At 32.3% G+C, this 20,452-nt stretch overlaps 2 protein-coding genes across 3 annotated transcripts; one reads left to right on the forward strand and one right to left on the reverse strand.

Moving 5' to 3' along the window:
• Window positions 1-375: 375 nt before the first annotated feature.
• LOC108325249 (thaumatin-like protein 1b) lies at window positions 376-1,533 on the reverse strand. Its single transcript, XM_017558287.2, has 2 exons — window positions 1,443-1,533; window positions 376-1,270 (listed from the first exon to the last, which is right to left on the reverse strand). The coding sequence occupies exons 1-2, from the start codon at window positions 1,495-1,497 to the stop codon at window positions 594-596; spliced, it is 732 nt and encodes a 243-aa protein (XP_017413776.1). The 5' UTR covers window positions 1,498-1,533; the 3' UTR covers window positions 376-593.
• An 8,943-nt stretch (window positions 1,534-10,476) lies between these two features.
• Window positions 10,477-13,868, forward strand: LOC108324302 (probable pectate lyase 4). 2 transcript variants are annotated; one of them, XM_017557219.2, is made up of 5 exons: window positions 10,477-10,972; window positions 11,064-11,415; window positions 11,696-11,906; window positions 12,020-12,088; window positions 13,462-13,868. In XM_017557219.2, exons 1-5 carry the CDS (start codon window positions 10,729-10,731, stop codon window positions 13,507-13,509), a joined length of 924 nt encoding a protein of 307 aa, XP_017412708.1. In that variant the 5' UTR covers window positions 10,477-10,728; the 3' UTR covers window positions 13,510-13,868. The 2 variants fall into 2 exon arrangements, with proteins under 2 accessions (XP_017412708.1, XP_017412707.1); XM_017557218.2 differs by having other exon boundaries at window positions 10,487-10,972; window positions 13,473-13,868.
• Window positions 13,869-20,452: the final 6,584 nt, after the last annotated feature.

A 20,452-nucleotide genomic window follows, 5' to 3' on the forward strand; every position in this document is an offset into this window, starting at 1 on the left:
TGAAAAATTAAATAAATTATTTTAAAAAGAAAAATTGAACCAACAAAAAACGCTTGTTTTAATATACAATATGTTTTCAAACAAGGGATGTCTATTGTTAATTATTAGATAGGGTTTTTCTGTAAAAGTTAACATTTGTTTGAAAAAACATTGTCTATTAATGATATGGTAAAGTACTTTTTTAAATAAGCGTTATTTATGTGACCATTAAATAGGGTTTTTGATAATATTATTCCATTTAAAATTAAAATTAGTGTCTATTTAAGTATCGTTTATTTCGAGAAAAGCCATAATTCAATTTTAACATATTTAAAAATACAAGATTCTAGAATGAAAAAATTAACACGATGAAACAATAGTCAATCATTCTAAAAATAAGTTAACAAAATTATCATATTAGTTAACAGTCCAAAGGCACCAAATATAAAAGTTAAACTTTATTGGATCATATATATATATATATATATATATATATAAGATCAATACAATCACCAAAAGACGTGATTTGTTATTCATGATGACATATATGTATTTGTGCGTACACTTATTTTTACACCCAACGAAGTCTGTGTCTCGTATATAGTGTGAGCAGTTCAAGGGCAAAACGTAATGACATAGTCAGGTCTGTTGGAGCAAGTGAAAGTGCTGTTCTTGTCATCGTAAGCATATGAATAAGCCTCAGGGCACTGTTCCTCGAAGAACCGAGAGTAGTCCGTTGGTGGACATGTCTCAGCCTTGTTGTATGCTCCTGTGCAACAATACTTATCATCTCCGAAAGCCAAACAAGCACTCTTGCAACCGATCACGCTGCCATCAGACCCTTTCATTTGAAGCTCTGCAGGGCACGCAGCGTTGATGTTGCTCCGGCAAGTCGAGCTTTTGCATTCGCCACTGCCACCTTGTGGGGTTACGGACATCGGGATGTTGAACCCGTCCACGTTGCTCACGTCGTAGAAATCTTGCCCTCCGTTCTCTGCAACCGTTATTTCTACCAGAGTTGCGGGTGGAGTTCCACCTGCGCCGTTGCAGGTGACTTGACCGGAGCCGCAATCTGCTGTGGCGCAACTGAACCTTCCGTTGTTGTTAGAGCATCCTGTTCGGGCCCAGAACCGACCTGACCATGGAGATGGAAGGTCTAAAGAGTTTGATGCTCCTGAGGCCAACTCGAAACCGGTCGATGATAACTGAGTCTTTTGGTCTCCGGTTAGGGTTCCTGGCCATACTGTGTATTGGCACTTGTTTGTGAAAGTAACCTTTGCTCCTTGAGACACTGCATATATACCGAACTCAGTTTATGAGCTTGTTTTGTCGACAGGTTTAACAATATTTGCAATGTTTACACTGTATTCTTATATGCATAAACGAGTGTAACAACTAATATGAAACATCATAAAGCAAACAGATAAAGAAATTGAAAAAATTAGATATATATATATATATACCACAGAAGAGGAATGCAAAGCAAAGGACGAGAGCAGCAACACTTGAGGTCGTCATTGTTGGATACTATAGTGGTTTTTCGTGTGCAATGGTGAGTTTTTCATGTTGGGAAGCTTGCTATAAATAGGCTGCGAGGCTTGAATCTTCAACAATTGCATTTGCTACGTGGAGCAATTCTATGGCATAATGACATTACTGTGAGTGAGTCAAGTTGAAGGCTGCTGTCATCGACGACCAGCAAAATGTTTTATTACCCATATACATTACGTGTAGAAACGTATAAATCGTTAATCTTCTAATCTACCGTGATCCACGGCGTGGATTTTTTCGTTGTTCTTCCACTCAGAAAATTCCTTCGTCTTCATCTCCTATAGTCTATATTACTTGTAGATCATTAATTATGCCGACGAAAGTTCAAATGCAAATTACTAAGGAGTCCGACTCTTCCATGATTCCAGTTTACATCCATACTCTTCACTTTTAATCAACACCATTACGTACGTAATAGTTTTCGTTATGACCAATTCAATTCAACTCATACACTAAATAAATATAGCTTCCAAATATTAAAAATACTCAAATTAAGACGCTATTACGTACCTCTTCCACTTCTTTATTATCTTTCACCTCTAATTCCGGCAACCACCGTCATCCGACTACCACGGTCAACAATATGAATGCAAGTGATGTAAATTTATGTTGCACTTAAATACCAATATTAAAACATTAAATTTATGTCAAACAATGTATGTTTTTAGAAATTCATTTGGTTTTGGCTTCAAACCAAAACTTGAAATACAAAAAGTTTCCAATATAAAATAAATTTCAACTAAAATTTCAGTCAAAAAGTTTAAATCTAATAATGAGCTAAACACACGAAAGTAACCTAAAACTACATTTACTTCAAGATATGTCACGTTTAGAGTACCCATAATCCCACACGAATAGGAAAAAATGGATGCATTAGCGTCAGGTTTGTTAAGTAAATGTCACGTTAATAGGAAAAAATGGATGCATTAGCGTCAGGTTTGTTAAATAAATGTCACGTTAATCCCACACGAATAGGAAAAAAGAGATGTCAGGTTTGTTAAATAAAAGCAAGCAACACACTGATATTCACTGTTTCATTATGTGTTGTTGTAATTAATTGATTGTCGCAAACTATTTAAATACCCGCAGGTGATAACAGAGTTTTACAAAAAATAGAAACTGAAAACTAAAACGAAAACAGACCAAGCTCCACAATCTGGCTGGACACAAAAACTGACACAGTAACCAATCAAAATAAAAACAAACAGACACATACGGCAACAAAACTAGAAACCAGAAATGTAGCAAGAAATGAAATAAAGACTCAAACGAAATTACATATAAACCCCAAATTTAAATTTATCCAACAAAACTTTTCCATATTATGTCCAAAACATGGCTAAGCATTTTGTTTACATATATACCAATTGAAGGTTTTTGACAATTGGTGTTCAAGTAGACGAGTTCCACTAACCATTAAGGTTTTGATTATGACAAAGCAATCACGGTTCCAGTCGAGTAAATTTCTGATTAGAGATGAAGCAGTGTTAAACGACTAAGAGAGAACGTTTAACAAATATAATGAGGTTGATAAGTATTAATGATCCAATAGAAATCTTTTTTTTTTCAATAAGTGCGATGGGTTCAATTGTAACACAACAAAGTCGCATTTATAGATATTTTGGTTTGAATAAAGCGGTAAATAATTATTTATTCGAATTTGCAATAAAATAGTGATAAGAGTTAACATATTTGAAAACCAAGATTTGTTTAATGTTTAAAATAGTTGATGATGATAAGAATGTTGGAATTAAACTTGACTAATCTTCTTCTAGTGACTTATTATCTACCCGTTTATAAGTTTATGTTTATTATTTTAATTAATGATTCTGAAAGTACTCTTTATTATAATCTTAAATCCATTCTTAGAAATTAGAACCTAATATTATCAAATTTAGCGTGATTCTTTAACCCTGATTGAATGACTTTTTACATTAAGATTAAGATTTTATATTCATCTAAAGAAGATAGATTTATTTCTACTATCTATAACATTAGGAAATTTGATTGGATTTAAACTTAAACAAATTTCACCCAATTTAAGTTCTGAGAAATTTCATTTAAAAAGCTATTTAGTAGTATTTTAATGTAAATAATAATTATTGTTCCTTTTAGAAAAATTGCTTATATAGGTCTATTGTTCTACAATTTCTAGATTTTAACCTTTCTCCAATTTTGATTATGGCATAATAGCCCCTGGTGAAGGGAGTTGACTTGGTCAATTTAGGTTTTAACCCTTATTTCTTGATTGGCCACAACGCATAGTTGAACCATGGTGAACCAAGGGGCAAACGAGGCTGAACGAGGTGCTGACCTAGAGTTGAATCAAAGGTGTTGGGTCTTAAGCTTATTGGAGCTAGGTTCGAAACGTGGCTGGCGCTGAGCGAATGCAGTGGCACTTGAAGTCGCTGATACAGAGGCGTGGATGAGACCTAGGTTCAAGTTTTTCTTCTTCCTTCTTATGGTTCCCTGTTTCAATTAAAAGGGTATATAGATAGAGTTAGGGAAGCTGATGGGAGACTGACAAATTTTCCCGTTTTCTTTCTTCTTGTAAGTCTTCTTTATTCTTAGAATAGAGTGAGAATAGGGTGTGATTGATTCAGTAGGAGATTCAACCAAGTAGAGTAGGAAAATTCCCACCGAGCGCAAAATAGCCACCGGTGGAGAGAGGTTCTACAGTGCGAGTGAACATTGCAAACGAGAGTTCTTGCGAGTACAAAGTGATATCAAGACACGCTTTGAGTAATTTCTCTCTTGTACTTAACCTTTCTTAAATCTAATATGAATCAATTTCGCAGTGTTCTCAATCAATTCCTTTTTCTGCAAATTTACAGTTGTTTGAGATTCTTTCAATATTTCTGGTTTTCTGTGTAGTGATAGGGTAGTTTAATTTCAGTTTCTCTTGAATCTGTAATAGATTTTACTAATTAGGTACAAGTTTATTTTGTTCTTTATTCATGCTTAATAGTACTTTGATCTGTTGTGAATCTTTTGCCAATTATCCTTAATTCAGATTTAAGTTCTTGGATTGTTTTGAAAATTAAGTGGAAACCTACAGAATTCTTGGTTTTGTTTGAAAACCATAAGGACCCCAAAGTGGGCCTTATTTCCCACGTGGTCTTCTTGAGTCAGGATTCTATTTAACATACCAATTAGAACAAGAAGTTTTAACCCTAGATCAAATTCATTTTTTTTTGTTTAGTGTAATTTATATTCTTGGTTTTCCAGTTTGAAATAGCTCTTGCTTTTGCACTGTCCCATGCCTTGTTTTTGTGATTCAAATTGTGTAGCAGGGGTAACTTTGATAGTATTGATATTAGGTCTGTCTGCAGCCATTTCAATTTCTAGTTTTGTGCATTTCTTGATACCCAAATCGTAGATATGAAGTCCTGCGCATTTTCTGGTTTAGGTAGGTATCTTTAATTCATTTCATTATGCACATAATCTGATATAATCATTTGTTTAAGAGCTGAATTTACATATCACTCATAACTTGCATTTGCAGAGTAGGTAACACTGCACATGCATTTGCATTAGAATCATAATTGTAGTTTCTGATTCAGCTTGGCTTAGTTTGAATTGTCCTTGTTTTCATGCATGTATTCAGCACCCATTTAGAGTTTATGCATTCTTTATGTTTTTTGCATTAAATAGAAGTCGGTAGGTTCATTTTACAGTCAAAATACCATAATTGCATCATAGTTGACAGTTAAATCTGCAGCAACTCTGGTTTCACTTTTTGATTCATAATGGTCTCACGGTATTGCATTCAAAGCTACTATTAAGTTGCATTTCATGAACCCATGAATAGCATCGAAAAGTAGTATTCGACTTTCAAAAATTCCAGCATCATTTGCGCTTGTTCAATCTGGATTATTGCATTCTACACATCATGGCTGCAACACAGAATTTGAATTTGTATTCTTGAGTTAAGCTGTCACGTAGATCTTAGGATAAAGAAATCATTTTAGATTTTGTGGTTGTTTGCATTTTTTATTGTCTTTGCTTAAGTCTTAAGCGTTGTCCATATCATCTCATCATTCCTAATCTGTACAGAACATTTACATCTTTTTAGCCAAATAGTGTCATGTTGTTGCTGTCTTGGTTAGGTTCTATAGTGAATTAGTAGCAACCAAATTCTGAAAATAAAGTGTTGCTTCATATTAGGTAGTTAACCATCATTCCTAAGTGCATTTAGCCATTACATCTCATGCATTTATATCATATTAAGTAGTTCATTCTCTTTTTATTATTTTTGTTTAATTCCTCCATTGCATTTGCATTCTCATTTTTAGCAAGGATAAACTACACAAACTACATTTAACACACCATTTCCATGGATTGATCCATACATTAAAGGGAGAAACTTGGAATTTTTGTTGACCTTAAATGCTACTGAAAAAGGCTTTAAACACCATCAATTGCATATATAGTAGCCACATTGATAGCCTTAAGTTTGTTTATTGCATTATGCCCATAGTAAAGATGGTTAGATCTATTAAATGAAAATAAAAAGTAAATAAATCGCCTATATATAGCTTTTCTTGAAAGATTACGATTAGACAGAGAAGTTGACTTTAGGAGAGCAGGTAGCCTTAAGGTGAGAAGTCAGACTCAAGTCTACTTTGCAAAGGTACAAAGCTTTATCATAACTTTTATCTAAACAGAGCTTATATGGTGTGATAGAGTAGAAGGCTTCAAGGGAAACATTCCCAGAATGTTCTTCATCTCTAACAACGTATTTTTATTAGGTGTAGTGATTCTGATCATATCTTTTTGCTTTAGTGATTTCTATACAAGCATCAAAGCACTTTATCGTCCATGCATTGTACATAAGCATTAAAGCATTTTATCGTACATGCATTAAATATTTTAAACGTTGAAAGAGTTAGGTTGTATTACGTGTTCAAAACATTTTATCACTTGTCATTTCATTAATAAATGCATTGTTTGGTAAAGCATATAACATATATATTCATCAAATGGTGTAAAACATTAGATTCTTTACCAAAAGCTATTTATAAGTGTAGCGTTTATCGAATTATATATTAGATGGTATATCTCATAAGACGCTTTGCTTGAATTAACATTGTGTTGAATAAGACAATCTTTTTAGCTTTAGTGTTATCATGAGATAAACATTTCTTGTTCATAAGATGCTAGCTTGTTTACTCATATTGTCTATTAGATTATTCATATAAGAAGCACTTTCTTTCCTTAGATGTTATTTCTTTTAAAAAAATAATTTTTCATGCATAACGATATTTTGTTTAATACTTTTGTTAAATTTCAAAATCTGAGTTTGCTTAGTCCGTCTAATTTCTAGACTATCTTGTCTTAATATAAACATTCATCATGAAAAGTTTTATTGGCCCCATATGAGAAAGGAAGTTCAAAGGTATTGTCATAAGGGCTACAATTTCCAAGGAAGAATACAATAATGCATATAGGCTAGAGTTGCCAAGTGAATATGATGCAAATGCTACATTTAATATGTATGATCTAACCTATATTGTAGGTGACATGGATGAAGATGAAGATGAAGACCTTCTAGACTTAAGAACAAATTTTCTTCAAGAGGAAGGGAATTATGGCAAACCCCTAACCAAGGGACCAATTATAAGAAGCATGTCAAAGCATATTCAAGAAGAATTGTTTGTTAAGACAAGATCATTATTGAATTCTCTTAACACTCTCATATGTTTTGAAGTTTAACAAACAACATTTAACGAAATGAGCATATAACAGTGTTATAGTTAGAATAACAATATAGCTAAGCAATTTGTGAAAATACTCTAAAAAACCTAAACATGTTAAGGATAGACTTAATAGAAACACCTAGGTATGAACAAACGCAACACTAAATGATTTCTCTAATTAATGAGTTAATGAAAGTCTTGTTGAATGTAATGAATGTTATACATCACTAAGCGATGATCAAACAAACTCTCAATATGCATGATAGATAAAAGTGTCAAAGAATGTTTTTGGAAAGCACGCTAAAAGTCTTAAATGATATTTCAAAAACTTGTGTCGAAAGACTCTTTGCTAAACACATTCTTTGAATATAACAAAGAAAATCTTAAAGAAGCATTTACATAGGCTAAACAATCTATTTCATCCATCAGTGAAGTCTTCATCCATTGTTTGGTATCTTCGTAAAAAGCTTAAATGATCAAATCCTACTTGAACGGTAGAAAATATAAAAAACACTTTGTTGTTCTGAATAGGCATTAAATGTCATTAAATACTCAACGTTTAAAACTAACAAAAGTGATATGAGAAATGACATATATGTTGCATGCATATATACTTTACTTTTTGTAGATTGCCTGTTACACGCATCCACATACTTTATCTGATACAAATCAGAAGTAGACAATAGAAACAAAGAAGACATTTACAAAATGTTCTCTTCATCAAAAGTTGTGCCAAAAAAATTTTGTTGCCTACTATTGTCAAAGTATTGAAAAAACAAGTATACTTTGACAAGTTGACTTTTACAAACGACTACTACATACGACAAGACTAAGAAGACTCAAAGATCAAAGCAAAGCTCTATTTAACGGATATATCTTTTAGAAGTCTTTAAATAGAAGATCATTCAAAAAGAGAATCAAGACAATAACATATAAAAAGAAAAGGCTTAACATACAACGTTGAGAGAAAAATCAAAAGCACACAAACTCAAAAGAGAATATCTAAGAGAGAGAAACTCAAGAAAAGAAATACTGTCAAGTTTCATTGATATATAAGCTTACTGTTGTAAGAAGAGAGAAAAGAAAAATATCCAGTGTGTTTGTTAGATTGAATTGTATTGAACACATATCTTTTCTACGAGAGTTATTGTCTAAGGACTTGTAATCAATTTTTTAGTTGTAAATTCTGAAGAGAATTAAAACACTTTACGTTTAACTTTGAGGAGTTAAACGGTAGCTAGACGAGTGTGTCCAGTGGAAACCAAGAGTGGGTGAAACTCTGATGTTTAACTTGGTGGAGTTAAACGGTAGCTAGACGGGGTTGTTTAGTGGAAAACAAAAGTGGGTTAAACTCCACTAGACAAGATATCGAGAAGATATTTGGATTGTCTAGGGATACCAACAGTGGTGAAGAATACTCCACAACTAAGAGTGTGTGAAACTCGGTTCTAATCAGAGTAACAGTGGTTACTTCGAGTGGCTAGGGATACCAGGAGTGGTGATAATACTCAGTTGTAATTTTGTTGAAGATTATAGTGGAATCATCTAAGGTGTTAGAGGAGACTGGACGTAGCTCGGTGGAGCGAACCATTATAAAAATAACCGTGTGTTTATTGCTTTATTCTTTCTAAACGTTTTTCTTACAAATCCTATAATTGCACATTACTTTAAACCTTACAAAAACTCTTGTCATCAAACATCTTTTATTAAGAGCTAGTTTTATCAAAATGTTGCAGGAAACATATTTAAATGATTGAAAAGCATTTGCGAAAAAAAACTTATAGTTTGAACTTAATTTTAAAAGTCGAGCATTTAACAACTTACGTAAATTTTCAATGCTCGACAATATTGTTAAATTATCTCCTTCGAAAAATGTTTTCCCATAACACTATTCAACCCCCTCCCCCCTTCTAGTATTTTTCTAGGTAGTTCATTGTTGTCATCTGTGGAAGGTGAGCTCAAATTTTTATTCTCTTGAGCCCCATTAGAGTGCAATTAGTAGAGTAGGTTTGTTTTGGGTTTTGCATAATGGACCAAGTAATCTAGAATTTTCATTTGGGGCTTGTATCATGGACCATGTAGTGTAGGGTTTTCGACTAATGTGAGATTACCTAAAAGGAGTGCATATTGTAGTTTACCTTAAAGTCAACATGTGCATAAGAACCTTGTTCTCCAAGGATGTGGGCCTCTTGGTCTTTCACCCTTAGGTCAAGTGTCCTTCTCCTAATGTAGATTATTAGTACCCATGTGTCATTTCCTAATGAGAGGGATTAATAGCCCTGTGTCCATCCCCTAATGAAGAGGATTTTAACTTGGTTTCCAAGCTAATTAGAGTTTTGCCTCTTCATTTTGGAGACACATTTAGGGTTACTTAACTTATAAATAGAGGTGTCTTCCTCATGTAAAAATCACCTTCGAATTAAGTATTCTTAAGTTGTCAAATTTGTATCATACTACTCTCTCATATCACTAAAAGCTAGAATTCTGCTTCTAGATTTTCTCTAATTATCTTTCTTCTTGAATTTACTAACCTATTTTAAGAGCACTCGAACATCATTTTCTCACCACCTCAAACACACATAAAATGAGTCGTCCCACACCATTTCCTCATTGCTTTCGTGCACCACTTGTCACTTTAGACTCATCTTCATGCTTGGAGTCATCTAGCTTAAGGAGAAGTGAATTTCCAAAGTGAAACCTTTTTAGACTAGGCAAATGTTGGAAAGTCCATCTCTCTTGTATTTAATTTTGTAGGTCCATCACACACTATTTTGTGTTTATTGGGTGGTGAGACACAGAAACTCGAAGTCTAATTGGCCTTCATTGCCTGTTGTTCTTCTGCCAATGTAGTTTACCATGGTGGTAAAGCTAAGGCTCAAATTCAGAATTTCCTTGGTTTTTGCACTGGTCATTTAATTTCAAAACATCTGCACACATTGAGCTCAGTAAGACAAGACAACCAATAGAGTCAACATTCTGGATCACATTTTTAAGTCAGAAACTTGTCCAATTACTGTCACAGGAGCCGAGGACTTATATTTTGGCTAAGCATCAGTCGCATAACCATGCAATGTTTAACATTTGTCAATAGTATAGCCTAGTATATCAAAATATATCTATCCAATTATTTATTTTAAAAATAAGTACAAGTATAAAAATAAAGGAAGTTTAGACATTTTATTCCTCGAATGTATTCTCTTCTTTTACTTGTATTATTCTCTCTCATTTGTCCCTTTCCTTATAAAGAAGCTGTAACAATCTTTGTGCTTGAAGTAACAATAATAACTGCATCATTTTTTGTAAAAAGTAACAGCAATGTTCTGGTTGTTGCCGTTCCCTTGTTACTTGTAACAAATGTCGGTAGCGGGTTAGACCAAAGAAGAAAGAAAAGAATGGTTACAAACCCCAAAAGTAGTAAAGTTTTCAGTTTTGAGTGTGTCTTTCAATTACCTAACAGAACTGAACTGAAGATAGTAACTTCAAGCGTTTTAGACCAAAAATGGGTAACGCCCATGGACACCGCCATCGCAAACACCCCAACTCCGTTCCTCCGCCCCATATATACGATCACCCTCCACCATTCCCAACCCCACCACCACCCATAGCTAATTCCAACATGCTCTCTCTTCCTTATACCCACGTAGACACCACCCTCCGCGCCCTCGCCGCCCAAGCCGAGGGCTTCGGCCGCTTCGCTGTTGGCGGCCTCCACGGTCCCCTTCACCGCGTCACATCGCTCGCAGGTTCACCTATTCATCACCTTTTTCCCCCAATCCCCTCTTAGTCATTCATTCGTCGGTTAGGTTTAAATTTAGTATTGCTATACTGCTGCAGATGACGGACCGGGGTCGCTGCGTGAGGCGTGTCGCGGAAAAGAACCATTGTGGATTGTGTTTGAGGTGTCCGGCACCATTCATCTCTCCTCGTACCTGAACGTGTCGTCTCACAAGACCATCGATGGTCGTGGCCAGAGGATTAAACTTACCGGACATGGGTTGCGCCTGAAGGAATGCGAACACGTCATAATCTGCAATTTGGAGTTCGAAGGAGGCAAAGGGCATGATGTTGACGCCATTCAGATCAAACCTAAATCCAAACACATATGGATTGATCGTTGCACGCTCGCTGATTATGATGACGGACTTATAGACATCACACGTGAAAGCACAGACATTACTATCTCAAGGTACCATAAAAAGTCTTGTTTTCTTGTGTATATTTTCTGCTTTGGTTTTGCTGAGGACACTAGCAAAAAATCGAACAGCTGGAAACTTTTAGTCCATTCCGAGTTGAATATAGAATTATTAATTTTGAATTATGAAGGGGTGTGCTGATGTTAGTCTTCCCAATGAAAAATTTTCATTTTTAATTTCTCAGTAACTTACGAACACTAGTTAGTTTGCATTTTCATTACAAGAGGTGGTATTGTTTCACTTATTGAAGAAGTACTACGCCATTCTGTGCAGGTGTCACTTCTCTCAGCATGATAAAACTATGCTTATTGGGGCTGATCCATCGCATGTTAACGATAGGTGCATGAGGGTCACTATACACCATTGTTTTTTCAATGGGACGCGACAGAGGCACCCTCGTGTTAGGTTTGCGAAAGTGCATCTCTATAATAATTATATCAGAAACTGGGGCATATATGCTGTGTGTGCTAGTGTGGAAGCCCAGGTGATTTCTTTTGTGTATTTATTTTTGTTGGTTTTGTCGAAATGGAATTGGTCCGATTTGATATGTGAATGATACACGAAATTGATGTCATTTGTGCTGTATGTTCATGCCAGATATTCTCGCAGCATAATATCTATGAAGCCAGACAGAAGAAGGTGGCCTTTAAGTACCTTACTGAGAAGGTTTGTCTGGTTCTTTTTTTAGTGTCAAGTCATTTTTTCTTGACTTCAATTGGAAACCGCATATTTTCAGTGTAATGTTCAATCGATCTTCTGAAAATGGTTATGAAGTGTGAAAAACTAGTTCATGGAATTGATCACTTGATTTTAAGTTGGTTTGCATCCGATAATTTTAAAGATTATTTTGACTTGCTTCATGTGCTAGTATTTTTTTCTCTGACACAAGTCGTTGGTACACGATGTTAGAACTAGGAAAGTTTTAAGATTCAAAGTATAATTTACACTGGTGAACTGTGGAGCGTTTTCATTGAACTGAGAAAGCGAACTTGACTATTTAAAATAGCCTTACAACCAATAGGAATATAAAATAACAGCGTACATGTCCCAGTATCATGGTGTATTGGTCTAAACTGAAAAACATAAATCGTTACAGTTATTATCACTTCCCTAAAACAGAACAACTTAAACTGAAAAACATTGATGATACCTATTAACTCTCGCAGCTTCAAGAACACTTACAGTGTCGTGACAAGGGTTCAAAACAAGGTGTTCCATTGACAAGGGTCGCTGTTAATATACTTATGAATGAGAAATGTTTTGTTCTAGAGAAAAAACACCAAATGGAAGAAACTCAGACTCTAGAAGAAAATGGTCGGAGTTTAAGAGTGTGATTTGAAGTCTTTCATTACATAGAAATGGACAAGTTGAAGAATAAGTGAGAAAGACCCACAAAATCTATGTTAACTTTATAGTCCATTGTTGAAGATCTCTTGTTGATTCATCTCTCTGATTATCCAACACAATAATTGTAGCTTGCACTAAGTTGCATCATTTTTTTTCTTTTCTATATTGTTTCTGACATAATTTGTATGTTATAATTGCTACATATCCACCATTCTTCATTACCTGCTTTAAGTTTTTGCCTATAAAAATATTACAAATAGCAAATGCATTGTTATTAAGAACCCCTGCTTCGTCAGATTCAATCTATTTCAGGAAATGTATGTCAAATTCCTTCTGCAGCTGCTATGGTAGTTATTTCAACATAATCTCCCCGTCGAATTCTCATACTAATTTTCGGAACTCCTTAGTCATATATGCCATTACATTTTGCATTTCACCTGGTCCCTCCATACATAGCATTGTTCATATCAAATCAAACTAGCCATTACAATAGCAGTTTTGTTCTGGGATGATTTCTGCTAAGCTCTGACATGTTTCCAAATACCAACTTCACAAGCAGAAAGTTTAACAGTTTTTTTGTCATATTTGAAATAAAAGAATACGCAGTCTGCAACTTTTTATGCTATATGGCATTTGATTATTTAAGATATCTGAAAAATATTTGTGCTGGTTCTTTAACACTTATTTGATAGCATCACTGCAGGCAGCAGACAAGGAAGTGGGAACAAGTGGCTACATAAGGTCTGAGGGAGACTTGTTCTTAAATGGTGCTGAACCAGGGTTAATGACTGAGAATGGAGGATGCAACATGTTTCACCCCAGTGAACACTATCCCTCATGGACAGTGGAAGCTCCCACAGAGGATCTTAAACATATTCTTCATCACTGCACTGGATGGCAATCTGTTGCTAGACCAGCAGATCAAGCACTATGAGCACAATAGTCATTTTCATATGTAAATAAAGTATAGGCTAAGTATGGATTATTAAATGAGTACTACACCTGTGTTAAATTACTATCACAGTTTACTAGAGTGTAAATTACACTTAATCATCCCACTATCTTTTACTACAAGGAAATGCACTCTAAACTTACTACACTTTATCTCAATTCTACTTTTCACCATTAACATAGTACTCCTTTCATTTTAAGTTGATTATTTAAGTTGTTTTTATAATGGACTGCCATTATGCAATGATTGAAATTTTAATTTTTATATTACTTGAACAAATGTTCACACCAATCTAAAATATTTCATTGTTAGACATAAACCAAATAAGTTTAATAATATTGCTCAGTAATGATGGTATAGTGTAGACCACACATTAATTAAATAAAAAAAAAGTTAGGTGTGTTAATTATGCATAGTTTGGTGTGTTTATAGAAAGCAATAATAATAATAATGGTTTGTTTAAATGTGAAATAGTAATAAAAAAAAGTGTAATAACAATTTAGTGAAAGGTTTATATTCATAAAATAGTCTTGGATGTCATATAAAATGAAAGGGAGAGAATAGATGCTTAAGCAATATGGGCTCTCTATGTTAGAATAGGTCAAATTTATAACCTTACAAAGTTAAGAAACAGGTCAAATTTATAACTTTACAAAGAAACATTCCCTGTAATTGAATAACTCTTCTCTTACACGTGTAAAAACTCTACTTAAGGAAATGAGATAAGCAATTTCCTATATGTATAACATTGTTCTCAGTGCGTATATGACTAATGATCAACAAAATAACTTGCAAAAAGTTCTATTTTAATTTTGATTACATATATCATCCAATCAATCTCGTTAAATTGGTGAGAGAATAAATCAATAAAAGTCATTGTCAAATAACTTATTTCGGAAATGATACTGTAACGAGTTTCGTATGATTAATTATCCTCACTTAATTTCTGGAAATTCCTCTTTATTTCTCTATATATAAACCATTATTTTAATAAAGTCAATTAAAGAAAATTTGTTTGACGTTCATTTCATAAGTTCTTCTATGGTCCTTAAGTTCAGCCTCCCATGCGTGACCTCCATCAATTAACTATGGCTAAAATAAAAATTAGAATAATCAAATAGAAATTCAAGCAATCAACGTTAATCGAAGAAAACTAGAGGATAAACAACATTGAATGTTCATCACACGCGTATTAAAATATTATTTAAAAATAAAAAGGCAAATAATTTACGAGCAGACTATACTTTTGCTACAATTTTATAATAAATTTGTAGTGTAATGATTCAAGTCCTCAAAGTAAGTCTTAAAGAAGTTATTTATATTCAATTCATAATAATTGCAATATTATGTTGATAAAAATTAAAAATAAGATTCCAAAGTTGATAAATTCAACAGTGTTATAAATAAGTATTATCTTGCAATTTTGTTAAAATTTGGTTAAAGAACCCTATGAATTTATTTGTATTAACTTACATTTTTGTAATTAGGCTCATGAGTTTTATTAGAGTCTATGATTTGGCTCATATTTGCTTCCGTTTTTAAAGTTGTGTAAGGCATAGTTGTACTCAAAATTTCAAGGGTCTAGTTTTCGGTTTTTTCCCTTTTTTTTTCACTCTACTTTTGTTTTTTAATCTTTTGATATTCTTCTTTCTGTTACACTTCTACTTTACAACGAAGAACTCAACCTATAAATGAGAAAATCATGGAATCAAGATCAAGTATTGTTTTTCGTTCAGAATTTATTCTTCTCTTACTACTATAAAATTATGAATAAACAACACTCAATAAACAACATTTTTTTAAATAAACATTATAACTCAATATACAAATCACAATGTTTATTTAAAATAGCATTATCTATTGGAATACTAATAGACAACACTCAATTAGAAAAACACTATTTATATTGATTTATATTATTTTTTTAATTAATAATTTGAAATAAATCAATAGAAAACATTTGTTTAAAAAAGTGTTATCTATTATGATATCATTAGACAATGCTTTTGTAAAAAAATGTTTTATATGATTTATATTTATTCTTATTTTATCACATCCACAAATTATAATAGTTTTCACGTTATTGTCAAACTAAACTTTTTACTTTCCTACTCCCATTTCATTTTTAGTTTTCCTTCTCCCCTCTCCTTTTTAACGTTTTCAGCTTTCATCTCCAAATTAGAAGGTTCCACAGAGTTTCATTTTCATTCTCATGTTCATATTTTTGAACCCTTGACACACTAGTTGCCTTCTATGACTCTAAGTCCATAAAACATCAAACACTTCTTTTTTTCTTTTTCGCCCCTTTTTATCTTTTCGCCTGTGTTTTTACTATTCAAAATTCTTTCAATTTTTCCTCTCTTTGCTTCACTGTGATGTTCTCTCATCATCTTCACTAATAATAGCATATTCTTCACTGAAACAATGAGCAAACATTATATTATTGGGAACATTCAACAACAAGGCTTCGGGTTGTGTTTGATTTGGCAAGTTCTCAAGGTAGGGTTTGCCTCAAGAGGATGTGTCTCATGGTATGTGATTCAAATTAGGGTTTTGGGAACCTCTTAAAATTTCTTAATGAAGAACTAAATGTAGCTAAAGATTGAGCGAATCAGTATAAAAACTTTAACTTATTGCTTTCTTACTTTAAATACTATTGTTAAGTTTCCAATGTCATCATATGAAAGAATTTACTTATCTCACATACGTAACGTCTAAACATAGTTCACTTATGCAAACTATTATTACAAACCATTAGATTTGTTTTTTGTGAAAATATTTTGAAAACACTATTCATCCCTCTAGTGTTTTCTTGGGTACTTCAAGGTGCCTCATTATGAATGAGATGTTGTTGTAACACAAGAGAGGGGTGATTATGATGGTGATGTTGAAGGTGATGTTGAAGGTGAGGCTGACATAGACCAAGACGTGTGTGACTATGAACCTACACAAGTTGTATAGGAGGAAGTTGATGTTTGTGGTAGGAGTTCGTATGGTGATTATGATAATGTTGATGTAAATAGTGAGTGTATGGAGGGGCTAATTGATATAATTGTTGAGTGTGATATAGAAGATGAGTTAGGAGATGGACATTGATTTGGTAATGTGGATGTTGAATTGTGGAAAGTATTTCACAAGAATATGGTGGACCATCATGGGTTCAGATGTCAAACAACGATTTTGATGATAATATAAGTTATGGTAATGAGAGAGGTTTGTCGAATGATGACTGACAACCTAAAGAATCACTTAGTGCAACAGATAGTGATGAAGAACATAGCGAGGAAGAGGGTTATGAGAAGTTCATAACATTTTGTATGCCAAAAAGTATAGTTGATTTTAAATGGGAAGTAGGGATGTATTTTGATCAAAAGGAAGACATTTTGGATGTCATCAAAACCTATTCATTGGAAAATGAAATAATTCTAAAATTTGTTAAAAACGGTAAGAGAATAATAAGGTCGAAATGTGTGGGTGCAAAAGGATAATGCCTGTGGATGGCATATTGTGTTTATATGGAAATAATTCATATGTGGCAGTTGAGGACTATTGTAGATAGCCACACATACAGTAGAGATTAAAATCTTCACTTACTTAATGCGAAATGGTTGAGGAAGAAGTTGGAGAAAACCGTGAGAGAAAATCCAAAAGTGAAGGGAGTGGAAATTCAAGAGAAAATTAATAGAAAATAGAACATTGACATATCTAGATGTACAACTTATGGGCGAAACTCATTACTTTAGACTAGGTTAATGGGTCATTCAAAGTCAAATATAAAAGAATATACAATTATGTTCATTAGCTACTAGCTCGAAATTCAGAATTGACAGTAAAAATAAAAGATGAGGAGAACGATGGTGAACTAATTTTCAAGAAGTTTTATGTATGTCTACCTGCAAAGATAATTTTATCTTATGTAGGTCAATAATTGATATGGATGGAGCTTTCTTAAAATAAAAATATGGTAGGGAGTTATTAGGAGAGAGAGACTGTATAAATTATTTAAAATAATTTTTAATTGAAAAAAAATGGGAGATAATCGAAAAGGTTAGATTAAATATACTATAGAAAATGTTGTTGGGTGAGATTAATGGTACAAAATGCTGTACGACAGCATCTTTTGTTGTCAACTTGTCCAGAGTTAATATAAAACCCCATAGTTGACATGCTGAACGTTAGATGACATTACTTTCTTTCAGATGGATTAACAATAAGTTCCCAAAATTGCTAACTTCGAAAGCAACAGTTCAATGAAGTCGTAGTTCAAACAACTTGTTATCAAAATAATGTTAAATAAAGTTAACCTTTTTTCGTATACCATTGAAATATCCGTTTGAAAATCAAACCCATACACGATTATGCTGACTATCTTAGCAAAAATATAATAAAAAGACATTCTAAATTATTTTCTAACTGGTTTTGTTTCATCTGATAAATACTAAATGTATATTTTAACGACATGAAATATGTTTACTTTCCATTTAATATAATGAATAAATTATTATTTGTTATGAGTTTAAAAAATATTAATATGACATACAAAGGTAATCATAGAAAGAATTTTAATTAATTCAGTTTGTTTATAGAGATATTTATTTTTATGTTTAAAATTTAATTTAGATATTTAGATATTTACATTTGTTCCAAACTTTATATGAGACTTCATTATATTTAAATTTTCAAAATTATTTATGATTACAGTTTTGTTTATACATCTTGATTCCAAACAAACATGTCTAAATAATTGTCTAGTATTTTTAAGTGTCTGGTTTGAAAAGTACAAAACACACATTACAATAAGAATAGAGTATGTATATATAAGATTATCTAGTTTTGTTATAATAAAAAACCCTCTTTGAGGATCTTTACAAAATTTAGATTGTCTAAATTGGTTTTACACCTATGAGGATCTCAAAAAAATACTATGTATATATAATTTTGATAAGTTTAATAATAATAATAATGATAATATTTTATTTAATATATCATTTTTAAATTAATAGTTGATGATAGAAATTAACACAACAAATTATTATATTTATACATCAATTTATTTTATTTTTTTCATTTAATATTATTAAAATATTATTAAATATAATTTATAAGCTTTATTATTATTATTATTATTATTATTATTATGAAAAAATTACTATTACTTATTTTTCAAATAATTAATAAAAATATTTTATAAATATAAATATTATAACAATAACAACGATTGTTATATTATGGATAAACAAAGTAGATACTTTTTCATCTTATGATCATCATAAAGGAAATCTTTGCATTAAGCAAGCATGAATATACAAGTAATATTACATGTTTTAAATTGGATATGGGAGGGGTGTGTATTTACACACATATCACTTTCCTATTCTCATTATTCGAATCTTTCTTTTTTTATATACAACTTTTTTTGCTCTAAATTGATTTATCCATTCGATATTTCTCAAATTCAGTCAAATATCCGAATTATTTTTTTATAATTATAACTTTAATTACATTTTTTTTATGATTTTATTCAAACGATAGATTATATTTTAAAAAACATATATACCTCCATTTTATCTTACTAAATTTTGAAAGTTATTAATTTATTAGGTAAATTATTAATCTCTTTTTTTTTCATTTGAAAAATCTTTTTTTCTACATAAATTTTCATTTTCCCTTTCAACTATTCAACTCGTCTCACTAAATTTATTCAAATTTCCAAGATACTTTTCATTTTAAATATTTTAAAACATAATAAGTGTTATATTTATTATAAAATTTTAACCATGTGTATTAATTATATAATTTTTTACTATAAATTTATTTTTATAAAAATCATTTAATTAATATTTAAAATATTGTAATATATGAAACATTAGTGTAGTAAAACCTTTTTATATACAGGTTAAAAAAAATTGTATATCGATGCTAGAATCAATTTAAAAAGTCTAGAATCGGTATAGAAAGTCAAAATTTTATATCAGTTCTAGATCTCATAAGAAACTTCACATGGAAAAGGAAAATTTTGAAATCCCTCCGTTATGAAAATCAAACTTCGAAGAGACTTTTGTCATTCATCCTCAACCTTTCAACTTGTCCTACGATTGTGTACAAAATTTTTCACATGTCATTTATAGCCTCTTGTTCGAACTCCCGTTACCGATATTGTCACTTGAACCATACTAGCTTCTGATTCCATTCATTATAAACTGAGGTAAGCCAAACCCAAATCAATCAGTTTCTTACTCTACAAAAACCCTAGAAAAATATTGTTAGTTCACCCGAAAAGAAAAAACAACTAATCGAAACGCCATAGCATCGAGTTGAAGCTAGGACTGGAAAGCTACCTCTACGATCTCTCACACTCCTCTCGAACATCTTATTTTGTTCCACCTTGGGAACATTCTCTCTCCTTCTATGCTACTTTTCATTCTCCTCTACGACCTCTTCCTCAACACCTTATCCTTCAATCCCTCTTTCCGCTTCACCATCGTCATCGACCTCCTTGTCGTATACGAGCGTGACTTGCCTACATCTCTTACTCTCATTATCTTCTCAATTACAAATACCTTATTGTCTCTTAGATCTAATTCCTTATTCAGATCTAATTCTTATTTAGATCAAGGGATCGAAGTGCTTCATCCATATGGGAGAGCGAAGGAGTGAAGCAAAGGTTGAGAGAAGAAAAGAAAAAAAAAAGGGTATGACATGGTTGAGAAAGAAGAGACTAATGAAGAAGA

Source organism: Vigna angularis, chromosome 3, assembly GCF_016808095.1.
Source record: "Vigna angularis cultivar LongXiaoDou No.4 chromosome 3, ASM1680809v1, whole genome shotgun sequence".
NCBI lineage: Eukaryota > Viridiplantae > Streptophyta > Magnoliopsida > Fabales > Fabaceae > Vigna > Vigna angularis.